Below are 18,021 nucleotides of genomic sequence, written 5' to 3'. Positions count from 1 at the left end.
CTCGGCGTGCTCCATAATTCATTTTGGGCCCGCCGGCTGCCCTGCTTCCCGCCCTGGGCGAGCCAAAATTTCGGGCTCGAACTGTGCGGTCTGTGGCTAGCGGAAACGGCCCCCCAGCCTCCACATCTAGCAAATAATACAGTTTCGCGCGCCTACAGGCCCGCAAAACGGCATCTTTCCCTCAGCTAACTGAGCAAGGTGCTCGGCCACAGCAACGGCACACATTCAATACAAACAAGCTGTAACACACTTTGTGTGTTTTAGAAGTTAGTTCACCTTAGTTAGCCACTTCAGTGCAAATTGAGAGATAGGGAATTTAACTAGGCTAGCTGTGTATAGTAAAAATGTTTTATGCTTTGTTTTCAGTCAACTTTGTACAAGTTAAATTTTTTCTCTTTTCGATTCAACAAATTACAGCGTTAAATATTACTTTTCGGACTTACATGATTGTATAGAATTAGTGTTCAACTTGAAATATTCGCACTTTTAATATTTGTTTTTGCACAAAAAAAGGAGTGTTAATAAGCATTTTCCGTTTGTTTTACGTATATAAAATCTAACACTTTTTTGTTTACTTAGTTATCAAAGTTTAACAAGTGGAAAAAGCCTCCCTGACTTACCAAAAGGAACATAAATATTAAAATTTTAATTGGCATTCAAAAATTACATTGAATGCCTCTGGTTAGTAAAAAAATTCTAAGCGTTTAGCCATTTATATTAAATATCAATCTCAGGAGAGACAAAAAATACATCTTGAAAGCTTTAAACCTAAAAAAATCAATTCAAATATTCTCAATAAAACACAGGTTTAGATTTTGTTCGTATTTACACTTATGAAACTTAATAATAGGCTGATTGACCTAAATTGGCCCTTAACATATATTAACCCACTTAGAAGTTCCTCCGTCCCATGCGTTTACAAAGTTGCTGTCAAAGAGGCTGTTAATTGTGAAACGTGCAAAGCATTCTGGCCGATGTTGAATATGGAGCATTTAGCTTCAACAAGAGCCGCTGATTTATGCTATTAATCTGATTATAAGTTCTTAACATCACCATTCTTTAGCTCCTTGGCGAAAATTGAGTAAATCCTGATAGTTCTCATGTTGGCCAATAAACTCTCGGAAGGAAATTTCCTCTCTGCCTTCGCGAGTCAAGTCTCTCTGAAAAATCGTTGTGTAGCAAAAACGAGCAAATTAACCTAGGAGAAGAGAATCCAGCCGTGCTGCGGCGTAAATTGCTTCCCACTCTCCAGTAAAAATCGGGAATTCAAGCAGCGCGAGTGCAAATTGAACCGTCAGACTAGGAGTGGGAACGAATGGAAGCCGGTCCGATTTAAATCACGGCCATCAATCCTATTCCGCTTCGAGCAGATCCAATCCTGCCCATTAATTTGCGATCGATCAAATCGAAAAATGGATGGGGCGTCCTCTCTTCGCCCTCTTTCCCTTTTCTTTGTTTTAATCAAGCGGAAGCACTGCAGGGTCGGCGGCTGGGCATCTCTTTTTTAATTTCTCCTCTGAGATTGAGAAGATCGCCTTTGAATCTATTCCCGCTCCGTGCAAAATTCATTCCATTAATATTGCCAAGAAACCCCGGGAGGTATGCGCTCCCTTTCCTTTCTTCCGAGCCCACTGAATAAATTGTCCAGCCTTCGAGGCAGTGGCAATCTCGCTTTTTTACGGCCATCCGCGTACGCAAAAACGGCTTTCTTTCTTTATTCTGTCTTTGTATCAGCATGTTGCAACTTTTTCGGGAATGAAAAGGCCGACAGGCCGTGCGCCCCCATGTTCGCAGCGAATGCGCTGCGTGGAATCTGACTCAAAAGCAACGACGAATTGCGTGTCAACCATTGTTGTCGGCTGGCAAGAAATGCGAGTCGCGGAAATTGTTGCTTTTCGACCACTGCGGGGCGGCAGTTTTACGCTCGGCGGAACAATTTTGAGTAGCATCGCGCGCTTTTTGGCGGTAAATTACGATAACGAGCCCGCGCGTCGGCGGCGGTGGCGGCGACGAGGACGCGAATTCATTATCCCCCTTTTTCTCCAAAACTCAACCGCTGCGTGGAATTTTATTTTCCCCTAAATGGGAACATCAGAGCCGAAAAGAGGGAAGGGCGTTCTCCTTCGCAAACTTTTTGCTCTAACACTGTTTGGCTTTCAATTAAACGAGGGGGCCATACGGAGCGTTCCGCACTAAGTAAGTTCTCCACAAGGCCGTCACTCTGTGCCAATTTTTCGGTACATAGTGGTGGATACTTGAATTTTTCACGGACCATTTCCTTTGAGTGGCAATAAACGTGAAAGTTGTGTCAATAACCGTTGGCAAATCGTGCCAATAACTGCATTCTCTGCAAGGCAAAAGTAAAGAGATTTAAAAGGTTTTTGAAGTATATGCTGAATACGCTCTTGAGAAACGCTTTCCTAGCTTGCAAGAAAATCTAGAACGTTCAGGTTATAAATTTATGATTCCATTGTAAATGAGAATCAGCAATATCGTACACACTGCAGCAAATAATATCTTGTGCATTGCTATCATGGTCACCCAGTGTTACGTTTGTTGCCAATATAATGTGCAATAGAAGCACACTGCCCAGTTCACTACTTGCAATTAGCACTGTGCAATACTGGTTCAACAATTTTCAATTTGCAAATGCATTTTAATCCCCCCCACCCCATATTAATTCAGATTCCTCTGCTGAAGTGAAAACGCTGTGAAAATGCCCGCAGTGTTAACTTAATAAATCAGACATATAATAGATTTTTACGAGCCTAATTTAGAGAGGCGCAGCCATATCTTGACCCTTCGAGGCTTCTTTTTACACAGCATCGCCTCGAGTGGCTTTTTAATTGGGGAGTGCCGGGCATCTGATCTTTACCCTTCATTGGGCCAGCGCTGCTGTTTTGCTTATTAAGCGCCATTCCGAGGCGAACCTCATTACACGCAATCTTTGCTGCAAATCAAATTAACTGCTCTCTTCTAAATTCACCCCATCCAGTGAAGTGTTGCTAAAAATTCTACAAGCATGAGGACAAATAAACCGCACGCGCATGAAAATTGTTCGCTCGCACCGTTGCGCATACAAACGCGTCACATTCAATAAAACTAAAGAGCGTAGAAAGGGTGTTTATATGGAACTCATTCGCTCCGTCAAAACTTGATGCAATTCATATTTGACTGGCTGGTGGAAAAGCTCTTTGGCTCAACTAGAAAGTTTGTAGCCTCTCCACACGAAGCAAGCATACCCACTTGGCTGAGCAATAATAACCACTCCATGAAACGACGTGAAAAGCTAGCGAGCAAGTGCATCGTCCTTTCATTCTCATCGGTCTTTCAAGGCAACTCAAAGTGCAGTTTGCTTATATCTTTTCACGGTAGACGGAACAAGTCAAAGCAAGCCGTATCCTAATCTGGCGCTTTTCCCGTCGGCCCATGAATTATCCTGCAAATAACTTTGTGCGGATCGGCTTTTGTTCTGATACAGTCAGCGAGCGAAATACGTCAGCCCCCCCCCCCCCAACCCCATTTGAGCAGCAGCAGTTTTCTTCCCGATTTTGTGCCCCTATTCGCCTGTTAACAGAGGCGATCCTCCGTGCCCTTAAATCCCCGTTATAGTTGTTTTATGCTAAACAGGACGCGCCACTGTGGAGGTGGTGTTAAACAAATATATTACCACCCGTCCTAGAACGGCGATCGCGCGCACTCTCGACGTTCTGCGAAGAGTCAATTTCGTCCCAACTGCATAATTCCAAAGGTTATTTTGCCTCCGAAGTGTATCTCTCTGCATTCGAATCCGCCTTTCGGCATTCTCTGCTCTTCTTGCAAGATTGAAATCTGGCGAGGAACACGTGTATGCCATTTTCCGCGCAATTTGGCAGCGCAGGGCAAAAGATATGGCGAAAAGGGCAAATTTTGGAGGCTAACAAAGATTTCCCAGGGCCATCCAGCAGCTCCTATACTATTAAGTTTGCTCAGCCGGCTAGTCGAGGCAAAACAAAACCTCAAGCTGTGTGCATTGGCTCGACAATTAGGCACTTTCTTCCGTCCGGCTTCTTTTTGAGTGAGCTCCCGGCAGCGTCACAAAGAGAAAAACGAGTGGCCCATTTGTTTCCAAAGAGAAAGAGAAAAATTGCTGCAACCACAGTAAAGGGATTAAAAAGGCTTCCTTTAAGGAGCGTAATCAGGTCGGCTGAAAAATTGCATGCACACGCTAGGAAAGAGCAGAAACCCAAAACATGTACTGCCAGCGTACGTCTTTTCCACATATTTCCTTGGCGGTATAAATCTCTAGAGAAATTACGGCACTCGCTAGACATTCATTTCGCTGCTCATTGCAGCTAGTGGTACAGATTGCACAGAATAGTCAGTCGGCTCTCTCTTTCGCGCGCTCGGCGGCAGACAATAAGCCGGCAATTTCTGCACGTGGCTGGCTGGCGGTGCTGCTTCAACTTCTGCGCGCGGTGATTACATTTGAGAGCAATTGTTAGTTTTAGCCAGGCGGGTCGAGGGTCCTTGTGAGCTGCTGAGAAATGGCTGGCGTGTTGTTGTGAGGCATGCACGCTGTGAGTCGTGACGCTTTCGAGAGTCAACGCCTGCCAGCCTGCCTGCCTGACTCTCCACCCTCACAAGAAGCTACCCGCCAATCTCTATCTCAGACGGCGTTGATTTATTCGCTCCTGCTCAGGGCGAAATTGCTTTCTTTTCCCACCGAGTGTTTATCAGAAAATGAGGCGCCGTGCTGTTATCTCTCGCCCTTTGTCGAGAGGCTGATGCAAAATCGTTAGTAGTTATTAAGCTGGGCGAGGCTACGTGCTTTGAAAGGCATTAAACATATACTGCGCCGCGTTCCTCGAAGAAGGTCCTCAGTTCGGCGAATGAGACTAGCTCAGGGATTCTGTTTTATGACAGCTTCGCTTTTCGCCTGTCCAAGTGCGGTCGAGTGGAAACGAGTAGTTTTGGAACTAGAGTAAACAAACTGACGTTTTGATCAAAGGCATAGCCGTCACGGGAATAAAGCCTAAAACACGCAGCGCAAACATCATTATTCGCTGAGTAGAATAGAAGTTTGTCAAGATTTATTATGGTGAAGCCCACGGAAGAAGTTTTTCTTCTTTAACTTTAAACTTTTTTCCACATTTTTCAGAAGTTTCTACGACATTTTCATACTAATACATGCACGAGCGTAAATTTCGTTGATCTTTCAAAGAACAACTGTTGGCGTTTAGCTGATAACTTTTCATGGTATTAAATATTAATTTGATAACAGCTATTAAAAGTTACTTGGTCGTTATGTGTCCCAGCTCCATCTCAATGGCTCTTAAATAATGGATTTTACAACCGGAATAAAAAGGGCTCGCTTTTTATCATCTTCAGGAACTTCCAGCATTCATCAGACGCTACAAACGACAAAATTGTGACAAAAAAGAGGACTCAAATCGAGTTTCAACAAATGAAACTTCGTTTGTGGAATGTAAAAAAATCATTAAATATGATCATTGCGAATAAGCAAGCCAATAAACCCACCAACTAATAATACTCTCAATGTGATGCAAAAATTGAATTTACGACCTTTTACTTCCATTTAAAATTGATAAAGATAAATGTTTATTGACTGCGTAGAGAGAAATAAGGGATAGATTCGTGGAAAATTGGCCATTAAAATTCACCCGTATTTTACGACTGTTGAAGATAAAGAATTCGGCATCGTAGCACAAATTATCAGTTTCTTTCCACATATAATCACTGTGAATTTACAGTGCGTGCAGCGAGAACGTCTTGAAAGCAATAATGATCTTCCTTCCAGGTAGATGATTTGTGGCAATGAGTGACAGTGTGGTTAAAACTCATTGCCAATTACTTCTAAGCGACACACAACACAAAACAAGTAATCCCTGCGAAGCTTGAGTGCTGCTCTGCGCGATGGTGGCGGCGGCGCCGGAATTGAAGCCGACACAAGTCGTTGCATTCGTCGCAATTAGCCAAAATGATGCGCTCGTTGCGGAGAGACCCGTCGAGAGAGAGAGAGAGAGAGAGAGAGAGAGAGCGTGCGTGCGTGCGTCGACTTAAATACTTTGCACTGTCGTGCGTGTACATATATTAATAGCAGTTGCCGACTGTGACAATGGGCACGATGGCGTAAAAGCTTCTCGAGAATTAATTCCGCCGCCGTCTTGGCCGCCGAATCGCACACAAATGGCGCGACCGCATAACTGGCACCGACCGTAAAAGCAACAATAATCACGAGACCACGTATCATTAACACATTCCCCAGTGCGCGCCGACCGACAAAATCTGCCGCCTTTCTGTTTGCGTGCCGGCTTTTATTCTAATTAAGGAGCAGCGGCACTCTGTGAGCAACGCTGAAATAAATACAAATTCTCCCCTGACGCTGCCATTTCAGTAATTGCGTACGCTGCGTTAGGGATGAAATCTCTGAACTAACTTCCCTCCGACCAGCGAGTTTCTACAATGATTTCAAAATTATGCTTCCAGTGTTTTTCCACTAAGTTACTTTTAAATTCACTCCCAAGCATGTTTACACAATACTTCTAGAAAAAGTTGTATTTATGATAGTTACTAACTGTTTTCATTTCGCCCTAGTAGCAGTTAATTAATTTCCCTTGTTTTTCATCTGTAATAGAGAGATCTCACTCTTGGTTTTCTTGCTGAGTAGCCTGAGTAGAAACTGTTTTAGCCGTCCCAGTCTGGATAAAGTTGATGTCACAACTGAACTAGAGGAAAAATTAAAGAATTTTCCGATTTTCTCCAAAACTTCCCTCGTCCTCTTTGTTTGGGAAATTGAGGTAGCCAAGGAAAACATCAAAGCTTTGTTAAAGGAAAACATACTCGAATTTGAGAAATCTGCGATACACCTACGACATAAATCTCGCAGAACGACAGATTTGTTTGCATGGCGCACTGGATGACGCAAAAAGCGCACCGAGTCTCCAGAGCATTTCTTTTTTTATTGTTTGCAAAAAGCGAAACTGGCAAGTTATGTTGTGCAAAGCGTCGGCGTTTATTGAGATAAGAGCGGAACGAATGCCGTACATACTGTCGCGCACACAAAACAATTCATTTCACGATTCGTTCAAACGGGCGTTTGCCCCGTGCACACAGCTATATGTCGCGTTTCAAAGAGCGAACATTACCTGTGGGCGGTCTGGTTGCGATGGATGGAATCGGTATGTACGTATACTTTCGGGCGCATTTTACATCAGCCACCACCGACAGGTGCGAGAGACTAATTTCGCCGACGAATATGCGCGCTCGTTCGCTTTCCTGAAGCGCGTTCATGAGGTGAACCGCGCTCGCTCGATTCGCTGCTGCGGTCAATAGTGCGAAAATGTGCACTCTAATTAAAGCGTGCGTCTCTCGTTTTTTCTCTCCCGCAGCGATTATTCATCATCCATACGTGACGATGATGGAGCCGCACGTCGTTTGCATGCGAGCCGTAAAAATGGTCAATTATTCAGGACATAAGTGAAACCACCATTCCGCTGGAAATGTCAAAAGCTAAAATACCCACTTTCGCGGGAAAATAAAGGTGAAATATTGAACCATTTATTCAACAGAGCTTGTGTCAGCCGATATTACTTCCACGTCGTGGGAAACACACTTCTGGTATTGCGCTAGAAGGAGAGGTTGATTTTTGTGTGAATGCATAAGATAAGCCCGAAATTCAATAACGGTCCCGTATATTGCAAATATATAAGCTTTCCCACTGACAAGCTGGAGCCGGGTCTGTTTACGAAAGCAGTTTTGTTTGATTCTTTTTTCCCCCTGGTGCTCCCAACAGCGAATTTGTTTCACAAAGGATCGCACTGGCCTTTCTATCAAAGCTGGATTTTATCGGCACCTCTTCCTGCAAACAAAGGCCCAATTGATACGAGTAGAAAGAGGGCTGGAAATGAAAATGTCCTCTCGCCATCTGGTGCCTGATGGCGTGTTTGCACTCGCAAACTGTGGCGATTGCTTTGTCTTGCACGCCCGCCAGCCGCCACAGCGTGTCAGCAGTCGGCCGTGGTGGCCGGCGAGCCAGACGTGGCAATTCCCTCGTGTGTGTATCTGGTCCAGCAGGCAAATGCAAATATCATGAGCCTACCTAGCTTGTTTCCAAGCCGCCATGTTGCTCCCCGTCCCCCTGCACGCGTCCATTGTCCACTTTAATGCAGCCAACTTTCCGCCTAGCTCTTCATTTGCCCCAATGTAAACATTTCTGAACCGGGGATGAAAAATGAAGAATTAATAAGCGTCGCCGACCGGTCGACCCTCGATTTTTTGCCGGAGCAGAAGGCTGATATTATACCAAATTCTGTCTCGCCCCAATATGCAGACGAGCAGCCTTTCTGATGCTGTACCCAGCACCTTGAGCATTTTTATCTACGACTTTCTTGCCGAACTTTACGCTGGCAGCAGGAAATTTAGTGCAGACTTCGCCACACAGCGAGTTCAGTACCTGCTTCGGAACGGCAAAATTTTGCGGCAGCCGCGTAGATCGAAAACTTTATCGGTTAGTTGCCAATCGCCTAGCTTTTCAGCAGCACACGCTTTCCTCAATTCTGTATTGTGCCTGTTTCGAATGGCTTCTCAAATTAGTTTCAATTAATTCGGGGTGCGTAAGATGAGGGTAGTACTTTCGGTTGACAGTTTACGCCCAGCTGGAGTGACGCGAGTTGGAATGTGTCTAGACCGACACAATAAGAGCCCCTGCAATTCTGAAGAACACTTTTTGCCGCATAGGCAGGACATGCGGGCAGCCCTAATTCTCAACGGCTCATTTCAATTCCAAGGCTCGCGTTGCTCGACTGACTTTCGATTGTGTCTGCCTCCAGCCAGCCATAATTTTGGTCCAACCAGCACGTGAACTGTAAATATACGAACATTAATTGCTGTTCCGCTGAGAGCGTATCGATCTGCCCCGTTGAAATAATAAAGAGAAACTTGCAATATCGCAGCGCCTGCAAAACGCTTTCCGCTTACAGTAGAATTATTTAGCTAGCGTAATTTAATTAAGCAGAGAAACGAAGCGTTGCTTTTGGGCCGAAAACCAAACCCGCCTTAAATGTTTAAACTATAATTCTAACGGGTACGCAGCATAATCTGGCAGTGATAATATTTAACCTCTGCATTCGCCCACGCTTAATTACGGCATTAAAGATTCAGAGTAAGTCGGAATGTTTCAATACCAGCAGGGGAGATTTGGTTGACCTGGAAAGCTCACTAATTACGCATACCTGGCGTGGGCCCAACTTGGTCCCACGTCTGCTTCACTGAGAGTTCGAAAGCACCAAACTTCACGCGCTGGCTGCATGTTTCGTGGTTGAAATTAATGTGTTCGGGTCAGAATTCCCACGCGGGGGGCCGTGGAGAACGCTGAAATGTTACACCGAGGGAAGGCATAGTGATGCTCGCAGGGTTCGCCTTGATACATATTCCACAACAACAAAGTGGTGTTTGTTTGCAAACGCCGGTATGCTATATTTTAGGCGTGCGTGCACATAGCTTGCACCACGCAAGCCGCAAAGCGCGCAAGTGAGATTATATTTACGAGTCACGGGTGTCGTAGCAAGGGGAGTATTACTCGCACTCAGCCTCCAAGATGTTTCCATTTGGCTCCTCTCAGGCGCATAATTTGACAACATTTCCAGGAAGGCGATGAAAACCCGATCGCTTCGGTTGAGAGCAGAAATGGAGGCACTTTCAATCCAGTTTCTGGAGAATTGTTTGTTCAAATAGCGCTAATGCAACGCACAAAGAGAGATCCAATATATTTCTGACGAGGAGTGGCTTCGATCAATCGTTAAGGGTCGCCTACTGGCTTTCTCTTGCAATAAAAGAGAAATAAAAAGAGTATATTAGTTTGGCTAATATTGTTAGTCTTGCGTTGAAATAAAATTGTGTAAGAGTATGTATTTAAGTTGAAGGTTTTTTGGTTAGGATGTTGTATCTTTCATACTTGTTGTTGACAAAATGTTATTGGTCGGAAGATAAAATAGGCATGGGGTCAACCAAATTCAACGAAATTTACACCAGAAATCAGTCTTTATTTAAACACGTACCCCCATGAACCCTTGAGCAGGTCAGAGGAGGAGAAGACGTGTCTAACGGTGGGTAGTTTTTGTAATTCTGATGGTTAGAACCCGAGATTTGAAGTTTAGAATATTTTTAAAACTCTAATAAGACGAAAAATTCGTTGTATTTCGAGTTTTAAAAGGTATTTCTCGTAAATAAAAAATAATGCCACAATGAAATTTTCACATATATGTTATAACAACAAATCAAGCACAAATTTGTTCAAAATTATCCCGTAAAACCCGTAAAATTAAATATACTGTCGAAAACTTTTATGACGGAATCTTCCAGTACATTCTGATTTCTGGTGTAAAATTGTTGAGTTTACTTGACCCTATAACAATTTTGTCCTCCGACCCGTGATATTTTGTCTGTTTATCATTCCCATTTTCCTTTCTATAAATAAAAAAAGAGAAAATTCATTTTATTTGACAACGAGGACATTTTTATAGTGATATGAGTACTGCAGCATTATTAGATTGTCAGAAAAAATCTCATTCATAATAAAAAAATATTCTCATTGGATGCTTATTGTAAACTTCACCATTGATTATCAGTCCCATTTCGATTGGTAGCTAATTTTGGTCGTTAAAATGTTTTGTGGAGCCGAGAGGAATTATTTAGAAGCGGTGTGAATATGGCAATACATGAATATGTATCAGTCATGAAATATTCACCTGCTCACAAACGAACATCATCAGCGTGCATGTACATATTATATGGATATGATGGGGTGAAGCAGCTGGCATGTAATGAAAATCGATATTAGGACATGAAAATACCACGCCTGTCTTATTGCTGGATGCAAATCTCGTCTGCTCAGCGTCGACCCACCAAAGGAACCCCTTTTTGAATGTTCGACTCGACGAGCCCTTTTTTACTATTACCAACAATCACAAGAGGTGGCGCGGATAAGAAAGTTCCGCAGAGCGACAGCCCTGCTCTGCGTGAGAAATGGGTTTGTTTTGTGCAGTCGAACGAGAAAGTCCAATAAATTTGGTCAGCCGAGAGAATTCGGTCTGGAAAGACTCTAACAAGCAAATAGGAGCAAAGCTCTTGGGGCTGATTTAAAGATTTTGTGATTCGCGCTCTGAGCAAGTTGGAGACGAGAAAAAGCAGGAAAGTTTTATGTTGGCCGATTCAAAGTGTGTATGTACGCTTATTGAAAGCAGCTGGCCTGTGCGCCTTTCCCGTATTTGCAGCTTCATCTGCAAAATGGAAATCCCTCTCCGTTTTGTGCTTTTCTCCGCACTGACACTTTCCGAGCAGCTCTTGGTATGGCAGGAAAAGCTCCATCTTATTCTGCTGTGCGTGCAACTGGGTTTTATTTCAAGTGAAAAGTGTCAAAAGGTACGAGGAATGAGGAAATTGCATTTCTCGCTCGAGGAGACCTCTCTTGTCGCATTAAAATTTCTATGAGTTACGTTTGGTTAACTCTCATCTAAATCAAGGTCATTGTCTCTCTCCTCACACCAGCTTATGGCGTTAGACAATGATAAATTTCTGTGGCACTTATTATCTAAATATGAATAATTTGTGGGGATGCTGAAAAATACACCAATGGAGCGTGGTAAAATATTATCGATCGCTTCCCCACAGAGTTTATCATTCGTGCGAAAGCGTCCTGGTTAGAATACAGTCGAATGAAATTGCGTTTATGAGCTTGACAGATTATAAAATGAAACAATACAGAATATCCGGCTTCTCGGCACCAGCACGTAAAACATGAACTGACGTTTTGTACTATGTGTAGAACATCTGCTAGAATATCTAGGTCCCGTTTATTTAATGCTTTATTATTTCGAAAGTAATATCCTTTAAATGCAACCTCCCGATTTGTCAAGAGTAATGTAACACCTGTGATACGCGACAATATTTTTTCTGGCTTTGTTACAGGTGGCTGCAGGTCGCTGATAAGATGCGGCCAACTTTGGCTCAAGAAGCGTACAGTCTGTTCTCACTCAGGGTTGGTCTTTTGCTCGCATTGCTGGACAGTACGAGCGGCGTGTCCACGTCATCATCATCATTCGCCGACTTCACCATTCCGCCGCAGAGCAACCAGACGGACGGCTCTGGACCCTACCTGGCACATCAGCAGCAAGAGAAGGAGCCAGAATGTGAGACTCGGTTTATTGATTTCCACGTTATTTCATTCATGGGCACAGAGAAACAAACATCGCACTGAGCTTGCTTATTTTCCGGCAAACACACACACCATGCACCCCATTGAAACTCGAGTCTGCGCCTTTCACGCAGAAACAAATTCGTTCCCTTAAATGAATTTTTCGCGGTAAGCTAGCAGCCAGTCTTTTTACATCACCAGCTCGTTTTTCACTTCTGAAAGAGGGTGACTCTGTTTTGATTAAAAGGTCCCTCTTGAGAGTTGTGGTATAAACAACCGCTCTCGACATTTTCGTCGTCATCTGTTTGCACACTTCAAATTCATCCGACGTGTGTTTACTAAAAACTTCATTTTGCGGTGGCTTGAATACAAGTGACAAAATGTTCTAACACTAAGCCAACAAGACCGCGCTGTCCAACATGAGAGACTACATTTTTAAATTTCATTTGTCAAAAAGTGACGCCGTCAGTCTGAAAGTATAACTCCGCTAAAGGAGATTCGGGAGCCACGTCCAATCCTATTCATATATGCGGTCCTGGCTGGAATTAAATTTTCCTTTTTCTCTGACATTCTCAGAGCGAGTTTTTTATTTAGCGAATTTCTCGCGGGGCTTTTAAATCGCGTTTTACTCTTCGCGTCGTGAATTTTTTAGAACGCCAGCAGCCCCGGAAAATGGGATAAACGAGAGTGAACTCCCTGTAGCCAACGGAGGAAAGCACGGGACTGCTTTATCTTTTAAAGCCACATGCAAAGACGCACCGCAACACAATGCTGTCGGCTAATGATGCAGATTGGCTGATAAATTTGCATTCAAACTGTCGGCTCAAAGCGCATTCTGCCTCAGTGCACGCCTCTGCGTTCTCTGATTCACGTTTGTGCAATTAGCATACAAATATATATGTTCGCCAGGCCTCGCACGACAACTGTTGGATTCGCCCTGAAGAGCTTCGACTGGCTGCAAAAACCAACCGTCAAACAGAATGCAAAATTGGTCCGCAAACGGTAATCCTGCCATTTCGAAATTGGCAGCGCGCGTACATGGTGCATTAAATTTTCAACAGAAAATCAATCGCCCTGATCAAATTGGTTGGGCGTGAAATAATGAAAAAGGTCGCTGCAGCCGGGCTGCTAGTTTAATCGCGAATGGCAGCGGATAAAAATTGCGCAATAATCTGCCTTTCGTGTTTCGCGTACACAATGGGGTTAATTTGTTGGACAACATAGTAACTAGCCAATCGCACAAAGGCAGGCTCGTTTTGAAAGTGGAGCGCACACAGTCGGCAATTGCTGCGCAAGTGAATGAGGGAGTTTTTTTTATATAGCTTCGTTGTTTTAATGAAAACGGCGAAGAGTAGATAAATGTACGGCTCCCCCTTTTGCACTTTTCCTAAATGCATGTGAAAAAAGCCATGGAAAAGTTTCTCTCGTTTCAACTCATTCAGCTAGTGTGTCAATAAAAAGTAATTAATTAATAAAGCCACTTGTTCCGATTAAAATTATTTTCTTTGTTGCATATAATTAACCTTAATGAGCTAATGCAAATTTTCCTCCATGATTAATATTCACTGCGATTCCAACACTCGAAAGTTGGCTGTAAACTTTTAAAAAATTCAAAGTGGTGAAATTTTGTTTTTGCAAGCAAATAAATGTTTGCTGTGGGAAAATATTCGTTTGGTATGTAATTCTGTTTAGATAAAATTTTAATGTCACTACGCTGAACTGTAAAGTGTTGTTGTGTGTTAAAATTTCCGCTTTAATCACCGACTGGTGTAATTGTTTTCCAAAGTTAATTAATTCCAAACCACAGTGATTGTAACACTGGATAGTTCGTAAATTTTTGTTTTGGGCCACACGAGCCGCTCGTTCTTTAAACCAGAGCTCTCGCATTAGCATGTGTGTCGGTATACGCTTGCCCACAAAACGTACGTCTTGACGATGTGCACTTGAGCATTAGCCTTTCAAAGCAAGCGGCAACCCCTGCTTACGCCCCAAACTCGGAGCAGGTGAGCCGCACAGCCAAGCAGCGGCAACGGCGTCGCACGCGTCTGCGTCTCATGTCGCATCCTTTCAAAGGCTCTCCTCTTTCCGCTCGCTACAATGGGTCACTGGGGTAAACTTGTGGAGCACGCCCGCCCTCTAGCTCACCACGTTTCCAGTCTGCTTGCGCGTCTCCCTTCCTTTCTAACTTTGATTAAGGGAAACTCAATAATGTAATTGCTACCTTTATCCTAATCGCTGCGTCCTCCCTGCTTTATAAATATTCAATGCGGGTCACGACTGGTGGCAGAAATTGATTAATTGCGCTGATGAAAGAGACAATAGCGTTATCCTTTGTGTCAATCGTTCTGCTCTCGCTGAAATGAAAATTTAACAATAAAATATCCAGACTCTCTCTAAAAATAAAAAAAGTCCTCGGTTATCTATTTGACAATTTATTTTTAAGCTTTCTTGATTATATAAGATCCTGTAAATTCATCTTCTTTGTTGGATGCGTGTTTCTTGGTAACTTACTCCAAAAGCCACTTTTAATTACCACTCGCTGCTATTCTGAGTGCTCGTTCTGTGGCAACACTTATTTACTCTTGACTGCCTTCTGAACGACTTATCAGGCATGCACACAGAACGCGTTTAATTCCGCGGCGCATGCACACGATTAGAAACATCCCACCCTCAAAGGAAGCAAACAAGATGCCTCTTGGCTCCTACTGTCGGCAAATATTGTAGATAGAGATTTCGGGATAAATCCCGGCTTTGAGCTTCCAAAAACTTTTACAAACTCAACACAAACAATGACAAAGAAATAATTGATTTCGATAATTTGATGAATCAGGGCTGTGAAATTGAGACAGTTGAAAAAATATCTGAACATCCATTCATCCTTACTAGGATTATTTTGCTTCAGTTGTGCCATGTCTATTGATAAACATTTTATTTTTAATTTTTAGCCCAACCTTTTTGTCTATTATAATCTCTGAAAGTTAGGGGCTAATGCTTAAAAGTAGAGCTAACCCTCCCCACCCCCCAAAGTCACGAAATTAGTAGTTTTAATTGTGCCTCTATAGTTCAATATTATTCAAGATTTGTTTATAAATATGGAGGAAATTGAGCTGCATAAAAATGGGCAAAATCAGATGATGTTTTCAAAAATAAAAATTCACGTCGCAAACTGTCTGGATATTGAGAAAGAAGTCGTCTTAAACCGTCGTTGTTCTAAAAAGAGTTAAAAACATCTAAATTTCGCAGCCTTAAAAGTTAACTACTAATATAGAGTTTCAAAAGGATGAGCTTTTGATTATTTTTGATGTGTAAGATAAGCTGCTTAGTTCGCATGCAAATATTTGAAAAGCTTGTGTTATTTTACTGCTCAAGATGAGTGGTGATAAATTCCACGAAATTTGGATGGTAGAGCTCATTCATTGTTTGTTTCTCTCTGTTTTTCCATGCCATTTGAGCTGACATCCCACGAGTGTTTGTCATGAGCCCCTCGAGGTGTAAAAAATCCAGTGCTCCAAATTTGGGTCAAACAAGCGCCGGGGCAAAGTTTCGGTGGCATGGCATAAAAATTAGCGCGGTCGCATTAATCCGAGCTTGCTGACCTGCACTCGGCCGGCTGACCCCGAATCCGCCGCGGTTCGCACTCTCAAAATACACAGCCGAGCGCACAAAGCACTTTTTCTCTTTCAAGTGCATGCCCACACAAGTTAATTACAACTAATGCCAACGCGCGTGCGAGTGGCCCTCGGGCAAAAAGCGGAGCGCATTCTCGTAAATTAAGCCGCACATTACGCCGACGGGGTTGCAACGCGCGCGCGAGAGCAGTGAATCACGCGCCGAGAAATGATCTATCTGTTTTCTTCTGTTGCAGCTGTTACCTGCTACACGTGTGTCAATGTGTCGGACAACTTGATATGTAATCGATTCGCGATTGATCGTCCATGTCCCTCGGGTATGTTTTACACAACCCCGCAGCCTCCCCGAAACTTTCCACTCTCATTTTAGCCGCGCGCGAGAGGAGAAAAAAGCGAAACAAACTTTGACGCCTACTTTGCCGCTCGAGCGCAAAAGCACCAGCAGATTAGCCTTGGTGCCTTGCTGCCTACGTGCACGCCGCACCTGAGGATTATTTGCAACTTCCTTCCCTGCCACGATAATTTTTTTTGATAAACGACTTTGTTTCGCCAGACTGGCTCAAGCTGAACAGGCTTCCGCTGAGGCTTTGCCAACTTATAGCTGCTAAAGCGAACTCGTCTTCCATGTTTTACCTTCACTGAGACAAGTCTGTTTAAGACGTAACTCGTTTCACAGCGCTTTTCTCAATCTAAAAAATTCATTTTGTTCCGAGTTCATTTGTCAGGGCTTAGACCTGGCCCGTTTTAAAATGCGATAAGGAATTATTAATATTCCGAGCACGATTTTTTGTTTGAATGGCATTTAAAAATTTGCATACTACTTGAAAAACAACAAGAAGTTCACCCGGAAATAATTACAACTCGTCCCCTGGTGCAGCGGCAAAGTAATCCAATTTTAGCAAGTCGGGGAAGAACAGGTCGCATTAGTTGGCAAGGGATGAAATTAGCACACCGGTCGCAGGCTGAGTGGGAGATTAGCCCGACGAATAAATGGCGAAGTAAGTATATCGGCTCTCAAAGTTGGCCACTACAGCAGGAAGACGGCGAGAGAGAGAGAGAGAGAGAGAGAGAGAGAGAGAGAGAGAGAGAGAGAGAGAGAGAGAGAGAGAGAGAGAGAGAGAGAGAGAGAGAGAGAGAGAGAGAGAGAGAGAGAGAGAGAGAGAGAGGTAAGTTTGCTTTCTTCAAGGCGAGCTGGCTGCCGCTTGTCGATAGGGCTTGCTGAGTTAACTTTATGATTCTGAGTCGGTGACAAGAGAGAGGCCATTTTCGGCACTACGCAGGATCAAGAAAAGGTCAGCCGATGTATGGCACTCGCAGTTTGTTTTCCGGCAAGGGGTGCGAACTTGGAGAGGGCCCCCGCACTTTTAATTAGAAACTCCTCTTAACATTGCCATCCCTCCTGCCGAAGGAAAAAAGTTGAGAAGCTGCAGCCAACGGAATGGCATCTGCCCTCCTGCTCGCTCACTTGTTAAGTAGTTTGCGGTGCACGCGCAGCTTCTGCATATAATCAAGCTCGCCTGGCTGTTATAAACTTTGCTGCTCACGTTGATAAACGCCACGTTTACGATTGTGCTCGCGCAGACTTGGCGCACATTCGAAGTTGCTAATTGGAAGAGAAGTTGCAAAACTCCAGGTGTTGGATCTCGAGAATGGAATCTTGATATTACATAATTGAAATTATTAAACCACACTGTCCCTCCGTAAAGAAGCCGAAAGTTTGGAAAGTTTCGTCATGAAGTCGACGTCTGAACATTCATGCCTAATGTGCTTTTTTCAGGTGAAGTGTTCTGCCATACCTTGCACATAATGGACTCCCACGGCGGCAGCGTAATAGTGCATAAAAAGTGCGCTGGACCCAAAGAATGCTCGCCTGCGACGGTCGGTTGCCTCGATATTGACTCGCAAAGAGTAAGTGTCCCTCCTGAGATTTCTCCTTCAGTTCACATTTTTTCCTGCTGTATGAAAAATGACCAACCAGCAGCAACAGCTTTGTTCCTATTCCCAAGAGTTGTGCGAATATAGTAACAACCGCGTATCTTAGAAATTTATTATTACCCCAGTGTCTGTATGTTGCATTATTTGCCATGCCGTTCGTGAGCAGGGTTTTTTACAGACGTGTGCAATTAGGGCAGAATCCAATATTTCGCTCTCACTTCGAGCTGCAAGGCTCTGCATAAAATTTTTGCCAGCGGAAAATGT

The 18,021-nt window shown here is 43.6% G+C and overlaps 1 protein-coding gene across 2 annotated transcripts in view; it reads left to right on the top strand.

Annotated features, from left to right (window-relative positions):
• LOC135947108 (uncharacterized) overlaps positions 1-18,021 on the top strand; it is a 36,851-nt gene that overhangs the window by 12,900 nt on the left and 5,930 nt on the right. For both annotated transcript variants that reach the window (XM_065495692.1, XM_065495691.1), the window contains exons 2-4: positions 11,968-12,188; positions 16,059-16,139; positions 17,600-17,730. In XM_065495692.1, coding sequence (XP_065351764.1) covers positions 11,990-12,188; positions 16,059-16,139; positions 17,600-17,730 — 411 coding nt within the window. In that variant the 5' untranslated portion in view covers positions 11,968-11,989. The remainder of the gene's footprint in view (positions 1-11,967; positions 12,189-16,058; positions 16,140-17,599; positions 17,731-18,021) is intronic.

Source organism: Cloeon dipterum, chromosome X (genome assembly GCF_949628265.1).
Source record: "Cloeon dipterum chromosome X, ieCloDipt1.1, whole genome shotgun sequence".
In the NCBI taxonomy this organism is placed as follows: Eukaryota; Metazoa; Arthropoda; class Insecta; order Ephemeroptera; family Baetidae; genus Cloeon; species Cloeon dipterum.
The sequence above is the reverse complement of the archived record's forward strand: the minus strand, read 5'-3'. Positions and strand labels throughout refer to the sequence as shown.